We start from the raw sequence: 20932 nt of genomic DNA on the forward strand, positions 1-20932 counted from the left end.
GGTCAATGGCATTGATTTAGCTCCACTAGCTGTATGTTTGAGTACAAGTGGGGAAGAAATCTCTCTTTCTCTTTCTTTGTCTGTGTCACTCTTTGTAACTCACTATGTGGTGGTACTTCAGACTTGTATCAAATGAAGATTTTACACTGGGAAATTTAAAAGGAATTTTGTTGTTTAAGAAACCATAGGGAAAGCAAAGCAAAACTATTTAAATACCATTTGAACATTCAAGGAACTGAGGAAATCTTTAATTAAATTGACTCAAGATTAGAGAAAAGGTTTTGGATTTTTATGTGAAATATCCATGAGTTTTTCCTAATTTGGTTTCTTAGCTTTTTCTTAGTTGTTTGATTTGAATAAGTCTATAATTATTTTCCTCTGTTGGATGATATCTTTTTCAAAGTTTATACTGAGATATTTGTGTGTTTGTGTGTATTAATGAGTAATGAGAGGGCAGCTGGCTAAAAGGTGCATTTTACACAAAAAGAACATTCCATCCATACCCTGAGATACTTGAACTTGCTGATCCTAATCCCTGCCACTTCACACTCAGCTGCGAACTGATGAGTGAGCACTGTAGATCTAATGCCAATTGTGCCAAAAGGAACACGTCATCCGTAAAAAAACATTGATGCAACCATCGAGCTACCGAACTGCAACCCCTCCTCACCTGGCTGCACCTCAAAATCCTGTTCATGAATATCACCAACAGATATGGATAAGGCAGAGTCCTGGTGGAGGCCAACACCCACCGGAAACGACTTACTGCCAAGTATCTGCACACAGCTTTCGCTTTGGGCATAGAGGGATTGGATGGCCCTCAAAAGTTACTACCTCACCCCAATCTCCCACAGAACATTCCTTGGAACCCAGTCATATGCCTTCTCCAGCTCCAAAAAGCACAGTGGACTAGAAGATTATATTCCCAGGCCCCCTTGAGGATCCCAGCGAGAGTAAAGAGCTGGTCCGTTGCTCATGAGTTTGACAATTGGACGGACCCTCATTTCCAGTACCTTGGAGTAGGCTTTTCTGGGGTAGCTAAGTAGTGTAATGCCCCTGTAATTGCCTCTCATCACCTGAGTCAGGTTATGACGTCACTGCAAAGGACCTATCTGAACATGAAGGCTGTCACTAACAATGAACTCTTTGGAATCATCAACCCAGCAACAAGAGAGTGGAAAGAGAGTGATGTGTGTGCCAGTAGTAGATTGGCACACACCCTCTAGTTTGTGGTCGGGAACACAGGCACGGGAAAAAGTCATGAGGTCACTGCAAAGGACCTATCAGAACCTATCAGGGTTCAGAGCAGGGAGGCTGCTCCGCCCAATCACGCGCCTCCAGGTTTCTCCATCATTGCTGACGTGCGTGTTGAATTCTCCCAGCAGTACCAGTAATAGAAAAAGAACATTTTCTAATTCCACATCAACTGCTGATGATCTGTGCTGCCTCCAGAGCCAATGTCAGCTATAGTATTCAACAAAACTAATGAAATGAATTTAATGAAAAAATGAAAAAAAAAAAAAAAAAGACTGGATTTAATTCTACATGCGTTGACATTTAAGTTGGTGTTGTCAGTGTTGGTCAAATCTGCATATAAAGAGTGATATTGGCAGATGGTCGCTTGAATTAACCAAATGCAAATAATGAGGGAACAGTTATGTGTACCTCCAGGAGACCCAATTGTCCGTTATTGTAGACTGTGAACAGTGCACCAAGATGTCTTTCTGCAACTCATTATATTCACTATAAACCAGGCCATTAAGGATAAGATACAGTCTGACCATTACAGCGGAGTAGCTACTTCATGAGTATCTGATTACCATCAGGTCCCAGTGATTAACTGCAGTATTTCCCTCTTTCAGGTGGTGCAACTGGAGGAGCTGCTGGCTGTGCGTCACTCCGTGTTTGTAGTTGGGAGCACCGGCACCGGAAAGAGTCAGGTGATGAGGTCACTGCAAAGGACCTATCAGAACATGAAGCGCCGACCTGTGTGGGCAGACTTGAACCCAAAGGCTGTCACTAACAACGAACTCTTTGGAATCATCAACCCTGCAACAAGAGAGTGGAAAGATGGTGAAGTCCTGCAAAGACCGTCTTTACCTGTACACCACCTGATCTGACTAACCAACATAATGCTTCTTTTCCCACAGGCCTTTTTTCCAGTATAATGCGCGAGCTGGCCAACATCAATCATAGTGGGCCGAAGTGGATTGTTCTGGATGGGGACATTGATCCAATGTGGATTGAGTCCCTCAACACAGTCATGGATGACAACAAGGTGAGAGCAAACTGTGTTTTTTTTTGTTTGTGTATGTGTTTGAGTTGAGTCTTATGTTGTCTATTTTCATAGAATATGAAAATAAATCACATTATGCTAATGACAGTGAAATGAGATGAAAATGGCAGGTGAAAGAATCCAAGCTTTGACTGTGTAAAACATACAAAGAGAACTGTTCTCTTCTCAGATTTACCGTGTGCAAATATGTTCATATTCTATCAGGTGCTCACTCTGGCCAGTAATGAAAGGATCCCTATGAACGCCACCATGAGGCTGGTGTTTGAGGTCAGCCACCTCCATACAGCAACCCCCGCAACTGTATCCAGAGCAGGTAGCCTCTCCTCTCAAGTTATGTCAAAGGTGTTAGTAGTTAAAATTTTTAAAAGGTTCATCTGAAAAGATGATTGTAGCAACACATTAAAATTACCTTTTAGCAGTAGTTGCTCAGCAGAAAATTATTTGAAAACAAATGACAAAATAGCCACAATCTAAATATTGGACTGTTGAGCTCCCAAACCAGGAAAACTATTATCTGACACTTAATCACAATGCAATTCATTACTTTTTAAAAATTCTGTGTTGTATGATCTTTTATTTATAGAATTCTGCTATGTGTACTGTATATGATGACACAATTCAGGCTGTGAGATTCAAGAACACATTTTGCCGGTGTGTCTAAGCTTTGTCACATGTGTTCTTTCCTCCAGGCATCCTGTACATAAATCCAGCAGACCTTGGCTGGAACCCACCAGTATCCAGCTGGATTGACAGGAGGGGCGTCCAATCAGAGAGGGCCAACTTGACCATACTGTTTGAGAAGTACCTCCCCTCTTGTCTGGACGCTGTCAGATCCAGGTGAAGCAGCTCCTCTGTAGCTGTGTCACAGTGAGATGATGCAGGGTGTTGGGGTGTGACATAAGAGGGGTGGGACTGTTTAAAAAAGTGGGTGGGTTGGACCAGAGTAAACAGGGGCTGACTCAGAGGAATTGGATGCTGTTCTATTGTACAGGACCACTTGCCTCCTCCAACACCTCCATCAGCACTGCTGTTGGAACAGGAAGCAGAGGAAGGAGACAGAGGAGGAATATTTTGTCCTTAGTATGAAGCTGTGCTTATAATAGTTTGTCAGCTGTCATCTTGGAAGTAAACACAGTCGCTGAATTTTTTTTCCTGTTAAATCTGTTAAAACAAAAACAAAGAAAACAAACACAATATAATTGTGTGTTTTAAAAAATGTGAACTTTCCACTTTTTCTTTCACTGATGAATTGATCTAGTAAAGCAATGTGTCTGTCTCTGCTCAGGTTTAAGAAAATTATCCCCATCCCTGAGCAGAGTATGGTCCAGATGCTGTGCTACTTGCTGGAGTGCCTCCTGACTCCAGAAAACACTCCACCAGACAGCGCCAAAGAACTCTATGAGCTGTATTTCGTCTTTGCTGCCATCTGGGCCTTTGGGGGAGCCATGTTCCAAGACCAGGTATTCTGTAGTCCTTAAGCCATGTGAAGCACTTAGTAAGTGGTTCCACAAAAAGAGAAAAGAATTTGACAAAACTAAAAAAGCTGAAAGATTTTTAATTCTTTGCAACGCCTTTCAGAAATAATGTGTTCCATTCCTTGGCTTTATTTAAGCTTCAGTGGCTCTTATGCAACTCACCAGTGTGTCACATTTGATTGTTATTCCCAGTTGAAGAAAGACAGGTTTTTGAAAAGAGAGAGATCTCCATCTGAAAATGAAGTGGACTCCATTCCCGCTCACACAGACTGAGCGAACTGAGCAAAGCCTTGGGAAGCAGTTGCTAAGCAATCCAGTTAGTTGCGTACAATAAGCAGGTCCATCTAACTTATAGGATAAAACTGCTCTCTCTTCAGTACAAATGTTCTCCACTTTATTTTGCCACCATAAATACATTTTAAATACTAAGTGGTTTTATTGACTGTAGATTTGGTAGTGAATGGCAGAGACAGGTACCAAGGGGTGGAGATGCAGGCATGAAGGCACGAAGCTGACAGCCAGCAGGTGATGAGGCTACTTCAACTCTGTGAATCCGACAGATGGATAGATGAGCCTGCCATCTCTCATTTTCTACCCTTCAGCTGCTGTGGCTGCATTTCTATGTCACTGCCATTTATTTTTTCCTCTGAATGCACAACATTGTCAAACGCGCAAATCCATAGTTACTTTATGGAGGAGAGGAAGCATTGGGGGACGTCATTAGAGTATTCACCCTCTGCGTCTTTGTGTGCGCTATGTGAGTAGGTGGTGGACTACAGAGTGGAGTTCAGCAAGTGGTGGGTGGCTCACTTCAAAACCATCAAGTTCCCATCCCAGGGCACTGTGTTTGATTACTACATCGACCCAGAGAGCAAGAAATTTGAACCCTGGTCGAAAATGGTGCCCATGTTTGAGATGGATGCACATATACCACTTCAGGTATGACCTTTTTCCTTGGACAAGGTTTTATTCTCCAGACTGAACACAGTAACAGTTGGTAGACAGACGAAAAAATAAAAAAATCAACAAGGGTTAACAGTTTCAAGTTTCACAGGTTAATATTTCAGTAAAAACAACTTGCTTCTGTGTCATGGTGAAGCTGTGTTAAATTTACTGTTTGGTATCTGCACAGTCCACACACAACACACAAGACCACAACTAGCTGGAGCTCACAACTGAGTTAAGACAGGCAACCGATGTTAGGGATGACATTGACTCCCACTGCTGATGCTAAGAAGAAAAACACTTTTATGTCCATAATAATTCAAATGTGATGTTTATCTTGTGGGGTCAAAAAAAAAAAACAAAGAAGAAATTGGACTCAGACTTTATATAGCCTGACAGGTTGATTTAGCATACGTTGGCTATGTTAATATTATTGACTGTCTGTCATGTCTGTTTGGGAATAATAATGGACTTGAGTAGACAAATGCCAAATCTTAAAAATATAAACAAAGTAGCATATTCTGCCAGATAGTGTTACAAATTTTTTTCAGTAAACTAACACACATCCACATTGCTTTTAAACAATATATAATTATGTAATAATTCATAATTTGCTGCTTTTAGATGTAACTGTAAAATGTGTTTTTACGCATCATCATCAAACAGTTGACAAAACATTTACAACAGAAATAATTGACTATTAATAATCATTATTATTTTTAGTATGTGTTGCTATTAATTTGGGCCATGCAAATATGGTTTTCTGTGTGTCCAGGCATGTCTTGTCCACACGATGGAAACCATTCGAGTTCGTTACTTCATGGACCGCCTCCTGGAGAATCGTCGACCTGTCATGTTGGTTGGCAATGCTGGGACTGGAAAGTCTGTGCTTGTTGGGGACAAACTGGGATCATTGGATACAGAGAAATACATGATTAAAAATGTCCCCTTGAACTATTATACCACGTCTGCTATGCTCCAAGGTAGAAACCATGCAGCTGCAGTGGAAAAGATGTTATCTTCTAATTGGTTGACCATCTCTGTCCCTGCCTTTTGCCCTTTTCCTTACCTGTCACCCAAATGCTCTCATACTCCATCCCAATTCTTAATCATTACACCATTCCTACCAAGGCTAGTTTGCCCTGTTGTTCTCCAGCTAGATGTTGTTGTGCCTGATCATCTTTTTGCTTTCATTAAATCTCCACCCTTCATCTGCCTGCCCTTGTCCTGCTCCGTGTCTCACACATTTATCATTTTCATTTCTCAAAGGAGCTATTTTTCTCAATGTCAGTCACTAAAATATGGCATTTAAATTTTATATCCCTCAATGGAGTGCACTATAGTTATCTAGCAACATGTCTCTGTTAGTAGTTACTTAAAAATCATCTAATGTGATGACTGTCTAACAGAATTTTTAATGTAGAGGACAGGGGTGTGACAGGGGTGAATTTTTTTTTTTTTTTTTTTTTGGTGTTTTCTTGGCTGTATTGATGTCGTTCTCAAACACTACAGTAGATAAATGGTACAGCAGGTTTGTCCCTTGGATCCCCAGGTTGTGTCTGGAAAGGCAATGATGCCAAATCAAATATGCAAATAGTGGTCTACTGAAAGCCAACAACAATAACTTTATAATGAACTTACTTGGCAGTGTCTCATGCCTCAGGGTGCATTACTGCCTTTTTCTCCCCCAGTGAAGCCCTCACATATGGTGCACGTCTGTGAATTGCTCACTGTTCAAATGAAATATTTCCAAAATGCAAACAAAAAAAAAACAAAACAAAGAACGCTTAAAGGTTAAACCAAATCTGTGAAAAACTTTTCTCTTGTTCATTCACACGTCATATATCTCATGACTCTTTTGTGACTCTTTTGGGGGTCCGAAGCATGAGGTAGGAACCAATGTCCTCTATAGCGTGGCATAGCATAGCCAGTTAAGACAGAAACTAAGCTGCTTCTAATTATGTTTATGAATATACTTCTTTCTTTCCTTAATCTCTGCTTTTTCACTCATCTTCTATGAAGCGGTGCTGGAAAAACCCCTAGAGAAGAAGGCAGGGCGTAACTACGGACCTCCTGGCAGCAGAAGACTAATCTACTTCATAGATGACATGAATATGCCTGAGGTGGATGCATATGGTACAGTGCAGCCTCACACACTAATACGACAGCACATGGACTACAACCACTGGTACGTTTCTCATACTAGCAAGCAGCTATGCAATATAGACTCTGTGATCAAACAGTTGCTGTTTGAAAGAAGAACAGCATGTCCTCAATGTAATTGCTTGAATCATGAACTTCTGCCTCTATTAACTTAGATCATGCAGATAGTTAGGTGAAATACCCTTCTAATTCATAAGAACGGCCTTCTTACTGAAAGCACCCTGCTTTTATATCCAGGCAGATCCCTACCCAGTGTCAATATGCTCCAACTTTTCTCAGAGTGAAAAGTCAAATGTGAAAGAGGGGCAGTGTGATTCTCCTTAGAGGAATTTGTTGCTTGTCTTTCTGACACACTGAGGCCATTCCGAACATGGTTCCACTGCGTTAGACACAGGCTGACTGGCTTCGACATGGTCAGCCCATTTAAGATATATTGGGAGGATTTCAGGTATGAAATTGGGAGGGAGGAGGGAGGAGAAGCCACGCCAGCTTAAGTAGGAGCTGAGGCATTCATATCAGCAGAGGGTGGTTTGTGTGTGTGTGTGTGCGTGTGTGTGTGTGCCGTTTGTCTGTTAGTGTTTGTGCATGCAAGGCTGTTAGATAATGATTATTTTCATGTCTATTTACTTTCAGGTATGATCGTAATAAACTGCTTTTGAAGGAAATACACAACGTTCAGTATGTGTCCTGCATGAACCCCACAGCTGGCAGCTTCACCATCAATCCACGACTGCAGGTACATGAATGCACACACGCACACACGCACTTTCACAGCCCATCATATTCCTTTCGTTATTCAACATACTGTGGAGGCTATATGTGCAAAATCACCTCTGACACATTTTACAAGAGGAAGTCTTTATATTTGCCTCCTGTTAATAAATCTGAGAGATCTTAATATGCTTTTCTGTTCACATTTGTTAATTCATTTGTAATTTTTCTCATCAAAATTTCCATTCACCATATAATTTCTTTTCTTCGGTTATTTCATTTTTGGGGGCATTGAAGTAGAGATTAGGTGATTAGATTTTGACTAAACTTTAAGGAAAGTGAATTTCACTATGCTTCATCACAATTTACCATTTAGGAAATTACAGTGGATTTCCTGAAGGTTGTTATTTGCTTATTAATTTGCTTGTTTGTGCAATATCTCAGACTGAAGCCGGTTTTGGTCTGATGAATAAAAAGTTTGGAGGACAAAGAAATCAGCCCTCTCTTCAACTCCAGTGCAGGTCATGAGAGACCTGGGTGTCATGTTTGGTGACAATTTCTTCTTCTCTATTTATGTTGCATGATGATGATTGTGGTCGGTCATCGCAACACCTGTACATAAGCTCACCTGAGTTCGCAACGTTCTTGTCCATGTCTTGTCTTGTTCTAATGGTGGAACAAGCTTCTTATCAGCTCTTACTGTAACTTTACGTTGACTTCTTTACCTGATTAGCTTCACTTTTTAAATACATAGTCCTGATTCCAATGTGTACTACAGCTCTGTATCTTTATTGATGCCACTCACTGTGATTCTCTAACACGAGTCGATATACATATATAGTGAGTTATTTATAGTGTTAGTTATAGTTATCCTTACTGAATCCTGGTCATAGTCAGGTTTTGTTTGTGTCATTTAAACATTATCTCAGTTATAGAAAAAAAATCTAATCAAATAAGATGTATTTGTATCGTGCCAAATCATATCAAAGTTACATCAAGGCACTTTACATATTGACCAGGTCTAGACCAAACTCTTTATAAAATTATTTGAAGAGTCCCAACAGGTTGCCCGATGAACAAACATGAACAAAGAATCAAGACCACTATCCAGAGTCTGGATCCATTGATCGCTACAGCTTATGCTGCTCAACTCCTTCTCATATCTTAAGGAAACCATGTGCTTATTGTCAGAGCCCCCCATATGAGTGCTGTTGCAAAAACCTGTTTTTTTTGGGGGGTTTTTTTCTGATAAAAGTCTGGTCATGTTTAGGGAATCGAATCGTTTCAATGGGCAAGGATATAATTAATTAATATTTCTCTTATTAAACAAAAAGTTAAAAGTTAAATTAAAGAGCCAAAATGTTCTCTGTTTGACACCTTGAGGGAGTGAAAATAAGGGAGCATTCATCCACTGAATAATTGTCACACAGATCATTGACATGTTTTCATAGAAAAAGAAAGACTGTACTTGTTAACAAGTTACATTCCACTTGTGCTACAGAGAAACAGTGAGTGTTGGGAGGACAAACTCTGGTGTGCAGTTTTAAGGTCACACTGTTTGCATGCACAACCTTACTGCTGGCTTAGCTGCTGGGAGAGGGTGGTCATTATTAGCTTGAGCATAAAAGGTCACACAGGTCACAAGTCAGAGCTGTTTATACACACAAGCGCTGCTGTTGTTTATGTGTCTCTCTGACTGACATCAGAATGAAATGTCACATGTTGGATCTTCACTTACTGTTCATGTGAGAAGTCATTGAGGAAGATATTATTGGCTGGTATCAACATAGTGGTGTGTATGTAAAAGAATGAAAAATATTCAAGCTATTCTCTGCCAGAGACCACCAACTGCATGGGCTGTCTGTTCAGTCAAACATTCAATCTCCATGTGTGAGAGGATGTTATAGGCATCAGAGTGGACTGAATAAAAATATTAAATGTGGATGTCTAGACGTCTGTTCCTGCCCTAACTTGTTGAAAATGTCTGCATGGTTACAAATCACATAGCCTATGTCCACACTAATTCTACTATTAAAACAGAAATTATCTCTGTCCAGATTATCATTTTAGCACGGTTTCAGAAGTAGTGTCCATCCACACTATCATCTGAAAACATGTTTCAAGTGACCTCGCATGTACACTGTGTGTGCTGGTGAAAACAGGAAATATATTGTCTCCTTGTCAGTGAATTACAGCAGTTACAGCAACATAGTGACAGTTCTAGCATTAAAATACAAACCAAACGATAGCTGCTATAAAGAAAAATACAGTAACAAGTAGTCCAGGCTGATGAGACCTAATCAGGATCTTTGTTTCACAGCTGGTCTCCGAAAATCCCATTTGACTTTGAAAATAATTTCAACATTTTATTGGAAGAAAAAACATAAACTATATAAAAACAATAATTTTGTCTTAAATAAATTACACAAAAGTGTTTATCTTACAAAACATAGAATCTGATATAACATTACAACAAGAATACACATTGAATTGGTTACTGTTTCAGAAAACTTTGCGAACCTCTTTTCTTAAAACACCCTTGTTATAACTGAGTTTTAGACAGATCTTTGATTGACAGAGTGACAGTCTCATTCCACTCACTGCTGTAAACAGAGTGACCTTTTCTTTTTGTCTAAAAGATAACCAGCAGCGCATTTATTGTCATCTTGTTCACCCACAGCGGCACTTCTCTGTTTTTGCCATGTCGTTCCCTGGACATGAGGCCCTGAGCTCCATCTACAACTCCATCCTGTCTCAGCACCTGAAAGGCGAGGGCTTCACCGTGGCCCTGCAGAAGAGCTGCCCCACCCTAGTTCAGTTGGCTCTGACCCTGCACCAGCGCATATCCTCCACCTTCCTCCCCAATGCAGTCAAATTCCACTACATTTTCAACCTGAGAGACCTATCCAACATCTTCCAGGTGACACACAGAGAGCAAAAATACTTGTACATAAGTCTAAAGGTTAAAGCTCTTTTTATTTTAAACAAGGGTATTTTTCTCTCTGTTTCTGCAGCTCTGCTTCCCATGTGGAAAAAGCTGTGCTTCTGTCACTAATCTCTCATCTAAATGATTATTGATTTAAGAGCGGAGTCTGAAAGCTCGAAATAAGTCTAAAATAAGTGTAACAGAAAATAGAATGGATTTGCACTTCCATGGGTGTTAGTGATGATCCATGGGTGTTAGTGATGATTTAATGTATTTAAATGAATATAATATCAGAGCAAGAGGGCTGTCAAGGGAGAAGCTTTTGGGGCAATATTTCTGTCAGAATCCTCCACGGTTTCATGGAGGGCAGGCTCTTTCATTTAACACTGTATAATTAATGCTTTAAGCCATTCAGCTATAGGAACTTCATTATTTATCATTCTACTCAGGGGTGAAGTCTGGGTTCTTAGTATAGTTCTTAGTATACTGTTACTATACTGTAGAGGATGCTAACAAAAAGTGTGCTAAAGCTCTTTTATAGACAATATTGTGTATATATTGAAATGGCTAATGACAAGAGTATGTGTCCTAACTGTAACTGTCGAACCTTTTGCAGTGCCTGACTCTAGTGCTGCATAATTAATCCAAATATAACTGAAATGTCTGGCACTGCTATTATTGGAAAAAGATAAAATGTGTCACAACATTGTTGGGCATCATTAGCAACACAAGTGTTTTTGTGCCCTGGAGACCCCACTAACTGCAAATCATGTTTCCCTGATCTAAAGGAACACGTTCTTTAAGAAGCAGACGCAACAAAAACCATAGCATCATCAAAAAATCTTTCTTTTCATTCATCATTATCCGGTTCCGAGTCGCGGGGGGTTGCTGGAGCCAATTCTAAATCACATCAGGCGAGGGCAAGGTGCAACCTCGACAGGTTCCATATAGAGACAGACAAAGAGGAACGACCACTCAGACTGTCACCCATAAGTACGAGCAATTAACCCAAACATGATTTCTTTGAATGGTGAGAGGAAACCGGAGTATACGGAGGAAGCCCACACAGGCACGGGGAGAACATGCAGACTCCACACAGAACAACCCCAAGCACAAGCATGAAACCCACAGCCTTTTTACTGAGGCAACAGCACTCACCACTACGCTGCCGTGCTGCAATATGATTTTTTTTTTTTCCCCCTCACCAAGAGAGTTCTTTAATGACACAAAACTTTATGCCTTAGAAAAATCGTATGTTTTAAACATTCCATAAAGATAAAGAGTAACTTTTTTAAGGAGCAAGGGTTTTAAAAAGGTAAGCAATGTGTGGCAGCTTTTTGAGGCTGCGCTGCAGCTCAGGCTGATATATGATTATAAACCATATGGACTAAAGTAAAACCGATAATGACGCTAAACAAAGGAAACACATTCCACACTCATTCTTCTTCCATGTTAAAAAACTGTGCCTATATTACAAACAAAGCAGCTCAATTTGGTCAGATTTTTAGGAGTTCCTAATGTTAGTGGTGGTTAATGTACCCTGGCACTTAAATCATAGATGAAAAGCAGGAAATTCAGGTGTGGTTATTTAACTCCTTCTGTAGATGTAGTTGTACTCTCCTCCAACCATAAAGTTTGATTTGGGTTCCTTTCGAAGTGATTCCCCAAGGGGTGCATGAACCAGATTTCATGGCTATTCACCCAGTAATTGAGAAAGAAGACCATTTAACAAGTACTTTATTTTGTTTTAAACATGCTGAGGCATTCCTGTATGACTCCTGGATTTCAGCCATTATAATGAGCTGTTTTGTTCCAGGTTTAAGCCTGAGCACTGAGATTAAACATAATTACTATCCCTGAACACAGCCCTGATGATCCCAAGACTTTTAGAGCATTGATCACACATAACATGCCTTCAAGTAACAGAGAGTTTAGCCTCATCAAAACACTTTGATGCCAGCATTTGAGTGGGCCGTCCTGCACAATGTGACTGGACATCCAATAACCGCAAAGAGGAAACAGTGTCAAAGCTTTCTTGCCACTCCTCTCTCCACTCAGGGAGAAATTGTAGAAAAGCCAAGAATGGGCTCCTGGAGCTTCTTTGAAGTTTCTTTGCTTAACTTATTCAGCTTCTGGCTCTAACCTTAGGCAGTAGAAAGTGAGCAGTCTTACTGCTCTCATTTCTGCCTCAGCTGTAATTCCCCCACCAAACATCTGTGCTTTTAGACCTCCAGAAGTGGGAACATTTTCGTGTGACAGTACAAACACTTCCTTTTATTATAAGTACAAGGCCTAAATAATTGTCATTCTGTGTTTTACTGGCTTGACGTCTTAGATGTTTACCTCAACTGAAATAATTAGGGAACTTTTTATGATTCATTTTGCTTTTTAAAACTTTGGGTTTTGGAGATGCAGCCAAAGGTAACTGTTTCATTATGATCAAGTCTAAAGATACTGAGAGATGAGCAAAGAGAGACTGTGAATTTTGTGAAAGTGTTTTTAAATGTGAACAAAGAAACAGGATCAGACAAAGCTCCAGGTTGCATCTTATCTGAGTATCATTAATTTTAATTGTTGACAAAAGTCTCAAGTTGGGTTTGTTTTGTTCAGTAGAAAGTAGGGGCTTTTTTCTTCTTAGTTTTCCATTTTGTTTCTGATCACTCACTGACTGTCATACTGTCCGATTTCTCCGAGTGTCAGGGCAATTATTATACCCTGTAGAGGTTGAATCAGGTATACCATAAATGAAGTACAGTAGCCAAATCACACTAACAGGGCTAGACACACATTTTGGCATCAGACCGAGAGCATTGTCAAAGATCTCTGTTTACCAGTGTTCGTTCTCTGCCATGTCCAGCAGGCATATCTGTAGGCTTGTCTTCCCCGCGTCAGCCTAAATGAGCTCCTCAAAGCCCAGGAGGCGGGTAAGGAGATGAGAGTGAGACAGAGTGAAAGGAGGACAGAGAGTACATAAGAGACTTTGAGACCAAACAGCACTGACTGTACAATATGTCTGTATGATGTTCCGCAGTTAGTCAGCCGGGTGCATTTTTTTGGAAGGGGGGCATCATTGTTTGGGTCTCAGAGCAGCTGTCTGGCTATGAGGAAAGTGTACCCACAGCAGGCTGTCTGACAGACAGACAGATACATGCCGACACCCAGAATTCTCTAATCCCTCTCCTCTGAGTTGAACAAAGCCTTGAAAGATCTTGGACAGAGTGGTGCAGATAGGCTGCCAAAGTCAGCTGGAACGAGGGAAAGCAAAGTTCTCCCCCATTCAGATTGTTAGTGCTTTGCTGTTTGTTCGATTGGTACGATGAACAACTACACTGTGAGTATGACGGTTACATAGTGCTGCAATAGTTTCTTTTTTCTTTTGGTTTGCTTGTTTGTTTGTTTGTCTCAGGTACACTGACTCAAAAAAATGCAGTGTTATAGTTTCAATGGAATTGTGCTGAATAAGATGGACTATTAAGAGTCAAGACATTAGATCACATAAACATGTGGGAACAACTTGATATCGCATAGATCTAGAGAAACAGCAATAAGTTTGAATTTTCAGTTCACCAAGCAACAGAAATAACCATACACCCAGAGCACACCTCCCATCTGCACTATTACACAGTGGATTTAACAGCCAATTGTCACATTCACAGGGCTCAGATATGAAGGCAGATCAGATTCAGCTGGCTTTACCCCCAGAGATTTTTCTGTTGATTAGAATAAGTTCTGGGGCTGGGAACACACAGCATCTGCTTGCCTAAACCTCCTGGGTGACAGTGCACGGAGGGGAACAAACAGTGCCTCTGTGCCAATTCGTCCCTTTACTCATCCTTTACGCCACCTGTACTGTGAGGCACCCAGATTTGGTCCCCTGTTCTACTTGGCTGTGGCCCTCTGAGAAAGCCAAGACATCACACAAGCCTCATCCAGAGGAGCATTAATCATCATTTAACAGAAGATGATGAAGAATATGAATTTAAACACTAGAAAACACAAATAATTTTTTAACCATGCCTCTATGGATGGCAGTGGTCAGTCTGTTGATCAGCTGTTTAATTTGACACCAACACAAAGTTGATAGTTTTGTTTTTGATTAAAGAACTTAAGAATTATGATTAATCAGCTTTCTGTTGATGTGACATTTGAAGCAGAGTAACATTTTACTTAATCCACTCGATGAATATGGCTGATGTGAATATTGTAGGAATTCATTGTCCTTATGGAAATAAAGTTGAAATTAAATAAAATAGACCCCCCAACAAATTTGGAATATTTTGCTAATTTTGGTTTGCCCAAAGGATGCACCTTGTTGACTTAATCTCCCAACTGGATGAATGTGTTGCTGACACTGAAATAGAGTGCCTTGTAATAATTTTCCATGTAATGAAGATCTATCAATCATTGCTTCACATGATCATTAATAGCTGTTACAGAGCAGAATCTTTAAAATGTAATGGACTATTGCATTATGCATTATCATTGGAACAAGATTTTTTCCAACACAAGGAAGTGACTTTAGACATGGTTGTTTGAAAATGGATAAGAACAGGAACATGGAGACATGTCATTCATCTTCATAAGTCCTTTCTTCCATCCAGCGTCTGCCCACAGAACTTATGCAGGCATAGTTAGGTGACAGTCACATGAAAGAAGAGGACCACAGTTATTGCATGACTTTCCCTAGCAGATCTAGTAACAGCTTGTCCACTCATATCCATTGATCAGCCCACAGTGACTTCTGTTTATTTTCTTTCTTGTTGTAGTTTCAAATCATTTCTCTCCTCTATTCTGCCTAGGGCATTCTCTTCTGTACCAGTGAGTGCCTAAAAGTCCCTGCAGACCTGCTAAAAATCTACCTGCACGAGTGCAACCGGGTCTACAGAGACAAGCTGGTGGAGGGCAAGGACTTCCAGGCCTTTGATAAGTTGCAGGTGGACACAGTGAGAAAGTTCTATGAGGTGAGAGTTTCTACAAAGTTCAGCAGAGAATACAAGAGTGTGAGGATGGGTGGGGAAATCATTAGGCTGCCTGCTCAGTATCTGTATCTGGACATCAGTGGCCAACACAGCGAGGAGAAGGAATGAAAAGGGAATGTTTTGGACTTTGGGTGGTTGGGGGGGAGGCAGGAGAGGGTTGGAAAGAATATTCATCAGTGTGATGTGGAGGTCTTGCAGGGTGTCAGGGTGAACCCAGCAAATTGGAAAACATTTTAATGGCTTTCTGCCTACTGTTCCCCTCTCTGGCTCTACTACATGCACACTAGCCGTGCCACAATGAAGGACCTGACAAGTGCATGTGTACACACACCCAAAGAACAAAGTGGGGAAGGAGGGAAAATAATCTAACCCACTCAACAATATGTTATTCACAGCTAGTATCTTCTGTAAACTTGTGACAATTTGCCCCCATGCCACTAAGCAATATGCAGCATGTTTTCCAGCTATTTTTACATGCAAACAAGAATGTCTTCGGAGGCTGTTGCTCTGTAAGGTAGTGCTTTCAAGTGATACTATGAAAAATGAAGACTGCATCGGCACATAATATTTATGTGACTTTGGACAAAACCTCATTCATCACACCTACTTCAGATTTACACCAGCAAAGGTTTGCAGAGGGAAGAGACATCCCAAAGAGAAAGACAAAATCTCTCCAGTGGAATATTTGTGAGCTCAATAGTTGCCAGGGTGAAAATGAACTAGGTCACCCTCTGCGCAGCTGTGATATTCAGCTGTGTCCCTGTCGAGACTGTTTAAGCTTAACACTAATGTTTTGCTGACAGGGGTAGTGTGTGGGTCTCTACGTTTACCACTACAGTGTTCCTGTGTGTGTTTCTGTGTGTGTGTGTGTGTGTGTGTGTGCGTACGCATGTGTCTCTGAGGACATGGAGGAGACTCTGGAGAAGACTAAGGAGATGAATCTATATTGCCACTTCGCCCGTGGGCTGGGGGAGCCCAGGTACATGGCTGCGGAGTCCTGGAGCAGCCTCAACAAAATCCTGCTGGAAGTGCTGGACAGCTACAATGAGGTCAATGCCACCCTCAACCTGGTGCTGTTTGAGGATGCCATGGCTCACATGTGAGTGGAAGTTTTGGAACCCAGGGGACTGTGTGGAGAGAATATGGCATTTTTGTCAAGGAGCTCAACCGGCTTTACAGGTGTTTTAGGATCAGAGGTTCAGTTTTCAAGAGACAGAAGACAGGAAATTCTGTTAAACAACACAACACCAAAACAAAGGTGCACAGGAGGCTTCGTCTGAAAATGTGTTCATGCTCTCCTGGTTGTTGGAGGTTCAACAGGCCAGTATCCTAAAAATGTAGAATCCTGTCAGTCTACATTTTTCTCTAAGCTATCAACAGACAATGGTGTAAATTAAAATGGAAGTGGCGTCTGCAGCATCACCCACAGGTCTTGCTATCTTTGCGTTTCCTGACTCCGCCTAGCTCCCAGCACATCTAAAAATTAGGTGTGTGCCTGGTGAGTGAATGAATGAATAACCAGCTAATTTATTTGCTGCTTAATTAGTCAGTTAGCAGGCTATGCTAACAAGACAGGCATAGTGAGTATCATTATAAATAACATAACACACTCACCCCTATTAAAACCAGCATGGACTTCATCACATTCTGTTTGTCCATCAAATCTATTTCGATTAAATATCCTCCAAAAGACTCCAACACCACAAAAATAGATGTTTCGTCCACTGACTGAAATGCCTGAGGAGATGAGATGATGCTGACTGAGCCAAACCCAAATCAACAATGAATTGATCCTAATAACTGTGTATCTGTAAAGGAAATTTGATATAGGATTAGGGGTTATTCTTCCGATCCATGGAATGCCCCCATTTTCCGAAAATGTTGAAAAACCAGTAAGCCTCACCGTTGTATCATATGTTCTTCTGTCACTATGAATATACACACTATTTGTTTTGATTCACACACCTTCCTCTGACGTGCTCCAACTGTACTTAAAATCACTGACTTCTACCTGTTAGTGTAAGGTTGAATCAGCAGGAACTGATGGTCTGATAGTTGTTTGGTAAGACATAGCTTTTGATAACAACCCTAGCCTCATTCCTCAAGTGATGTGAACTAAAGAAGCTTGAGTAAGATCAAAGATAACTTGCAGGGGTGAACTAGAAGCTTCTTCAGTAAAGGAAAGCAATGGGTGTTCAGGTAAAATCCTTGAATCCATGCTTGATTTTCTGAAGATAAAGTTCAATACAATGGATAATGTCTTATTGTATTATGATCCAACTTCTTTTTGAAAAGGTCAGTCCTTTTATCTGTTTTTCAAAGTGTAATCATGGACACCAGTCAAACAGCAGCATGTAGATTGTCATCATTTTCTGGCTAAGACATCTAAATAAATGCCATTGTTTATTCCTTTTAGCAGCAGCATCAAATAGAGCAACAAAATAGCTAATAATAATCATAATTTATCTGCTTAAAGTGAAAAGATGAGGAAGATTCACCTGGTTTTATGGAAGGTGTAAAGATTCTCCTGAGCACAGTACGACTGAGTCTAATGTTTAATCCATTTCATTGTTCTTAATGAAGCACAGTGATTAGGCTGGTGGTGTGAAGCTGCGTGAAAGCAGAGACACAGTAACTACCCATGTTTGTTTGTCTTATGACTCAGATTGTCTTCATCCATCTCACCTCCCTTTGTCTTTTAACTTTTATCTCACCCTTTCCACTCATTCCTCCCGCACAAATCTCCCCCCCTCCCTGGCTCTCTGCACCCCCACATGAAGCTGCCGCGTAAACCGAATCCTTGAGTCTCCACGGGGTAATGCACTGCTGGTCGGAGTGGGCGGCAGCGGCAAGCAGAGTCTGACTCGACTGGCTGCCTTCATCTCCAACCTGGAGGTTTTCCAGATTACCTTGAGAAAAGGCTACAGCATCGCAGATCTCAAGGTTTCACAGCAAAAACTTCAACCTGAACAAGTCATTTTGTCTCTTTTAAAAGTTCATTACATGCAATCAGGTGACATCTGAATTTAAACAGAATTCTGCAGTTGTTTCACAGTCATTCAATCCACACACTTAGGCGTGTATCAGTGCAAAATAAATAAGGTCTCTAGAAGCCTAATCTCACCTGTCACTGTCCTACTTCATGTCTCCCTCTGTCACCCAGAGTGACCTGGCCTCCCTCCTCATCAAAGCTGGCGTGAAGAATGTTGGCACTGTGTTCCTAATGACTGATGCCCAAGTAGCAGATGAGAAGTTCCTCGTTCTGGTCAATGATCTGTTGGCGACAGGTAACAGCAGGTTCTGCCAATTACAGCCTGCCATGTTCTGTGAAAGAGAAATGCTTTTGCTTCACCTCATCCCAAAAAACAATCACTGTGGTGCCATTTCTGGAGCATCAGTCAACTGACTGAACAAACTGAGATTCAAAAGCTGTCTATACTCTGTCAGCAGTGCAGGTATTAGGAAGTTTGCAAAACTGTTGCATATGGAAAGATGGTAGATGTCAGCAGATGCTCATGCTCATTTTATTGAAATGTTTTGCTGCTTATCTGATTCACTTCATTCAGTAATTTAGTTAAGTTAGAGATGGGTATTCCCGACACAAATTCTTTTTACTTATTGTTCCAAAGGTTGTTGTTTTTGTGTTAGCACATCATGGCTTAACGTGGCAATGTTATTCATGACAGAAAACCCAAAGAGAAGACTTCTTGGGGGGACACCTGACCCATCTAAACAGCCTTTGTAGTTTTTCTACTTCTACTATAGACACATCTATACTGCAGAAAAAATATGTAACAGAGCTTGAAAAAAACATAGATAACAGTACTTTTCCAAAGAAAGTGACAGAGGGCATTCAAAGGAACCACAAACATTACAAGCTTGATTTTTGAAGATGTGAACATTACAAGATGTGACCAACTACAAATCGTCAATCTTCAGGTATGGATATCCATGGCAGAAGAACCTTGGCAGCAAAACCTCTGTCTTTTTTAGGCACCAGGTTCATTGACTTTTATTTTATCTGTCCAACTCAGTTAGGTTTTAATAAAGCAGCACTGAATCCAGTGTTGCATTTGTAATCACATGGACAAATGATGAGTGGTTCTCATTCAGCTGCAGCCAGAGGTCATTTTGAACGCAGTGCTTCAGGTTGCAGCCTCCCTTTCATTTTTTGGCAGCAGGTCCTCTTATGATGGCGGCATTTATTAAATGCTTTTCAAACCTACAAGGTCATTCGCGAACATTACTACATTTTGAGATTTATTTCTGTAAAGTAGGAGGTTTAGCTCAGATTGTGCTGCATGATGGGGATTGTATTCAGATACCAGAAAAAATCCATCAAATTTAGATTTTCTGATAAATGATCAGTGTCAATATAAAAAAGAACTGTGGAGGAAACTGAAAGGACCACAAATTACCAGAACAGCTGCCCCATGCCATGGTGAAGAGAGACTGAATGAATTGAAGTTAACGCTATAAATAAAAACCCTGTCGTGACCAGGTAAACTCAGTCAGGCAATGGAAAGTGCTAATGGTGAAAACGAGAGCCAATCAGTGCTGAGAATATAAAAAAAAATGGAAAAAAGTAGGAAACGGAACTTGACTCTCATTCAAATCAACTTATTTGCCAGGCTGGACGCAGAAAATGTAAAAGGATGCTTCATGTCACTATCAGCCTGGTTCCTCATCTGTGGATTACTACCCAGGCTTCCAGATGTTGTGCTCATTGGATGATAATGACCAAATTAAAATTATTAAACTTGTTGTTGTAATTTATTTGAGGGATTTATCATCACTTAGATCATTGTATCTTAAATTGCCATGATACTCATTAACTCTTCTGAGCAACTGCAAAGTAACAGGCAGGGGAGTTCCTAGGCAGCTTTGTTCATTTCAGCGGTTAATCCAATTCATGTAATCTGTCTAGGAGAGATTCCTGACCTATTCGCAGACGATGAGGTGGAGAACATCATTGGGAGCTTGAGGCCTGAGGTCCGCAGCTCAGGATTGCTGGATACGAGGGAAAACTGCTGGAAGTTTTTTATTGACCGTGGCCGCAGACAGCTCAAGGTGAGCCAGTCTGAGAAGTACCGGATACAGAGCAGGGTGGTTTTTGTTTCTGAGAGTTTCCCCACTGATCGTGCAGAAAAGTTTTTCTGAGGGGCTCTCCTCAGGGAAGGGATTTGTCATTAATCTCATAAAACTGTGCCTGTATTGGATCCCATCCTCTCTTAATACATCAGGAGCATGCTGCTTCACACACTAATTTAGCATTCCAAGATAAAACAACCCTCAGACTTGGATATCCATCTAGCTCTTTGATGAATCCTCTCCCCTGACAATTTGCTGTCCTGACATTTCTAGACGAACTTGAGCGCGTTGGGAAGCGTCGGGCATCATTATAAATCACCAGCAGGAGCTGTCGTTAACCTGCAGA

The 20932-nt window shown here is 40.8% G+C and overlaps 1 protein-coding gene across 1 annotated transcript in view; it reads left to right on the plus strand.

Moving 5' to 3' along the window:
* The window catches only part of dnah9 (dynein, axonemal, heavy chain 9), a 122622-nt gene that overhangs the window by 46096 nt on the left and 55594 nt on the right, over positions 1-20932 (plus strand). Inside the window, exons 38-52 of the mRNA XM_029528408.1 lie at positions 1863-2073; positions 2151-2278; positions 2501-2609; positions 2986-3133; positions 3582-3756; positions 4537-4710; positions 5492-5699; positions 6739-6904; positions 7513-7615; positions 10271-10510; positions 15316-15477; positions 16398-16594; positions 18276-18438; positions 18659-18782; positions 20423-20565. Of these exons, the coding sequence (XP_029384268.1) occupies positions 1863-2073; positions 2151-2278; positions 2501-2609; positions 2986-3133; positions 3582-3756; positions 4537-4710; positions 5492-5699; positions 6739-6904; positions 7513-7615; positions 10271-10510; positions 15316-15477; positions 16398-16594; positions 18276-18438; positions 18659-18782; positions 20423-20565 (2451 nt within the window). The remainder of the gene's footprint in view (positions 1-1862; positions 2074-2150; positions 2279-2500; positions 2610-2985; positions 3134-3581; positions 3757-4536; positions 4711-5491; positions 5700-6738; positions 6905-7512; positions 7616-10270; positions 10511-15315; positions 15478-16397; positions 16595-18275; positions 18439-18658; positions 18783-20422; positions 20566-20932) is intronic.

This window comes from Echeneis naucrates, chromosome 19 (genome assembly GCF_900963305.1).
Source record: "Echeneis naucrates chromosome 19, fEcheNa1.1, whole genome shotgun sequence".
In the NCBI taxonomy this organism is placed as follows: domain Eukaryota; kingdom Metazoa; phylum Chordata; class Actinopteri; order Carangiformes; family Echeneidae; genus Echeneis; species Echeneis naucrates.